Raw genomic sequence first — 3302 nt, 5'->3', positions numbered from 1 at the left:
ACACATTTCGTCTCAATTTCGAGCTAAATATTTCAAGTAAACACCATTTTATTTTCTATTTGTTTTTTTTTCTCAATAATATTACTAAGGTTAGTCAGGCAAATCCAAGTAGATTACTAGGGAAAAATTAAAAAATAAAAAAAATAGAAAACTAGCATTAGGGCTGCAAAAGAACCGAGCCGAGCTCGAGCTGAGCTTGGCTCGTTTACTTATTGAGCTCGAGCTCGGCTCGATAATTTTTTTAATATTATTTATATTATTTAATATATAAAAAATGTATTTATATATATTTATATATTATTTAATATATAAATAATATATTTATTAATTTAAATGAAGATAAACGAGTCGAGCTTATGTGAGCTCGAGCTCGGCTCATTTACTAAACGAGCCGAGCCGAGCTTGTTCATGAACAGCTCGGTTCATTTGCGGCCCTACTTAGCATGAAGAGTACTAGAAACCCAAAATATTCAATGGAAGGTTGAGATTTATTTTGAATGTAGGCTCACCATTCAAGAATTGAATCATACATCTACTAAGGTCACACATAACAAGGGGCTTACAATAGTTATAACGGCGGTGATGAGTGATGAGTCAAGAATCAAGCACTCCGACGAGATTTAAGGTCATTGATCAAAGCAATGACATTGGCATGAGATGAGCCACCATAGTCTACAGCTTTCTTGGCCTTCACTCCAAACTCTTTTGCTCGGATTCTCATCTTCTCCGCTTCATCACCACCACCACCACCCATTAGCCATTTTACCGCCTCCTCCACTTTATCTCTTGCCACTGTCACCTTTGGTTCCCAAAACAACCACATCCACTCCTCGTTCCCCACTCGAATCCCAATTTTCAACACATCTGTGACAAGGCTTTCAACGAAGAAATGCTCTGCTGTGATTGGCCATGTGATCATTGGAACACCCGCTCCTATCCCCTCGATGGCCGAGTTCCATCCACAATGAGTCAAAAACCCTCCAATGGCTTGATGTTCTAAGATTAGCAATTGTGGAGCCCAACTCCTTACAATCAAACCTTTCCCGGACTTCATCATCCTCTCCTCAAATCCATCCGGAAGCTTCTTACCTCCGTGACCCTCTCTCCCTTCGTTATTTTTTTCATCATCCCCATATTCTAACATATCTCTGCCCACCCAAATAAACGGGCAGCCAGAAATCTCGAGACCGTGAGCAATCTCGAGGAATTGTTCGGGAGCCATACGAACTTGGCTCCCGAAACTAACATAAAGTACTGACTTGGGTTCTTTAGAGTTGAGCCAGTTCAAAACTGTACCTCCATCAATGGAATTCTTTTCGCCCCTCTCGGTCTTTTGTTCATTTCCTTTGTTAAAGAGACACACAGGTCCTGCGAGCCATAACTTTTTGCCCACTTCATTCTTGAAATACTTGGCATAAGCTGCCTCCAAGTCATAAAAGCTGTTGACTATAGAATCCGGATCCTCCGTCGCCCTTTCCTGCGGCGGGTCCCTGTCGCCCTCCAAAACAACGTCGTTTTGGAGGGTTTTTTGTTTTTTTTTCTTTTTTCTTTTCTTCTTCTTCGTTCTCTCTCCACTGATTCCATCTCTGTTTTCCTCTGCAACTCCATTGCTATTTTTTAGGACTAGTGGAGTGAAGAAAAGAATACCCACTACTTCTCACAAAGAGATAAAAGAGGGAGGAGAGAGAAAGAGAGTGTGTGATACAGTGAACCCATCTTTTTGTTTTGTTTTGTTTTTCAGGTTCCTTTGAATTTATGGGTCTTGTCTACATCGAAAGCTCTTGAAATCTTTAACTTCGGTGATAAAAGAACAGAAAAGAAGAGAAAAAAACCAATTTTGCTGAAATATTATTATTATTACTAGCAGTGAAGGATACAAACAAAACCGTATAAAGCAAACCGAAAAAGCAGATTAAAATACAACCCCTTTTTTCGATTTTTGTTTGTTTGTGTTTATTTGTGTGTGTGTGTGTGTCTAGTACTGATCATGACTCGGTGATAGCTTTGCTCCCATGTCGGTTGTGAGAGGTTGGGAATGAGAATGGGTTTCTTGCTGATAAACTAGAGAAAGAAAGTGCGAGAAAACCGGGGAAAAAGTCGACTCTTTGTTTCTTGTTATTTTCTCGGATTTTAGCCATGGAGGTCATAGTTTTTTAGATTACAGAAGAAGATAGAGATCGAATTCATGGTTGCCTATTCTGATTTTTTTGATTTCTGGGTTTTATTCTTTGATAGAACTCCAAGGTGGGTCTTGCAAATTCATGGCGGTTTCTAGCTAAAGTCCCATTTCTTTTCTGGTCCGTAGTCTCTCTCTCTCTCTCTCTCTCTCTCTATATATATATATATATATATATATATATATCTATATCTATATATCTATCTATCTATGTGTGTATGAATATTTGATGGGTTTTGGTTTTGATGATTTGTTTTGGGTATGAACAGAGAAGACTGATGTTGAGGAAGAGATCAAGAGCAACAAGTAAGCAAGCTCTAATGGCGGATCATGGTTATTCACCATCACCGAAGGAGCCTTTTCTTTTGTTTCTTGAATTTTTTTCCTTAGGCATTGGAAAGGTAGGCCTCTTCTAGATTCCTCATCTCATGCTCATGTCATAAAAAAGTTATCATATTCCCTTCAAATGCTTCTTGACTTGATGCCTTTTTGTTCTTAAAAACCTCCACTTCTCTGCATTTCGTCCTCAGAGAGATAGAGAGGGTTGTGAATTCTATGGCTTTCTAGCTATGTCCACCAATTGTTCACTATACCACCATGAGAGCTAAGGTACAGACCCAAAGAGGGATGCGCCGCAGCGAGAGAGAGAGAGAGAGAGAGAGAGAGAGAGTTATCAGTGAGAGAGAAAGAAGAAGAAGAAAAGGATAGAAAAAAAAAGCCCCTCCAAAACGATGTCGTTTTGGAGGGCGACAGGGTCAAGCCGCAGGAAAGGGCGACGGAGGATCCGGATTCGTTGACTATAACCCCATAGGTCTTTGACTCGGCCTCTTGCATGTTGTCCTGAAGATGTTCCAAATCAGCTTTGGCTGTATACCAGAATGGGAGCTGGCGCTTCGAAAATTTGATGTTGTCGTCGGGGAGACCCGGCAAAACAAAGGTCTCTGTATCAGAATTTACCTTCTCATGTGGTGCATGGCGTTTAAGGCTATCGTCACAACAAAGTGGAAACAAACCTGTAACATGGAACCATGGTTTGAAAAAAAAACCTGCATCAGACTTTACTCTTGTTTGATTTGTTTTTTTAATTGTTAAGTTTTCGAAAAATTATAGACTATTTTTGCAACTT

At 39.8% G+C, this 3302-nt stretch overlaps 1 protein-coding gene across 1 annotated transcript; it reads right to left on the bottom strand.

The window, feature by feature from the left end:
* Positions 1-601: 601 nt before the first annotated feature.
* On the bottom strand, positions 602-1222 carry LOC145802313 (abscisate beta-glucosyltransferase-like). Its single transcript, XM_082895006.1, has one exon. It carries the CDS (start codon positions 1220-1222, stop codon positions 602-604), a length of 621 nt encoding a protein of 206 aa, XP_082751132.1.
* Positions 1223-3302: the final 2080 nt, after the last annotated feature.

The sequence above is a fragment of the Camellia sinensis genome, chromosome 11 (genome assembly GCF_055761805.1).
Source record: "Camellia sinensis isolate YWXY chromosome 11, ASM5576180v1, whole genome shotgun sequence".
NCBI classification, from domain to species: domain Eukaryota; kingdom Viridiplantae; phylum Streptophyta; class Magnoliopsida; order Ericales; family Theaceae; genus Camellia; species Camellia sinensis.
This window is presented reverse-complemented; position numbering and strand designations above follow the sequence as displayed.

Coding starts and splice junctions, on each gene's coding strand:
- LOC145802313 (XM_082895006.1), bottom strand. CDS start 1,222: ATGGCTCCCGAACAATTCCTCGAGATTGCTCACGGTCTCGAGATTTCT.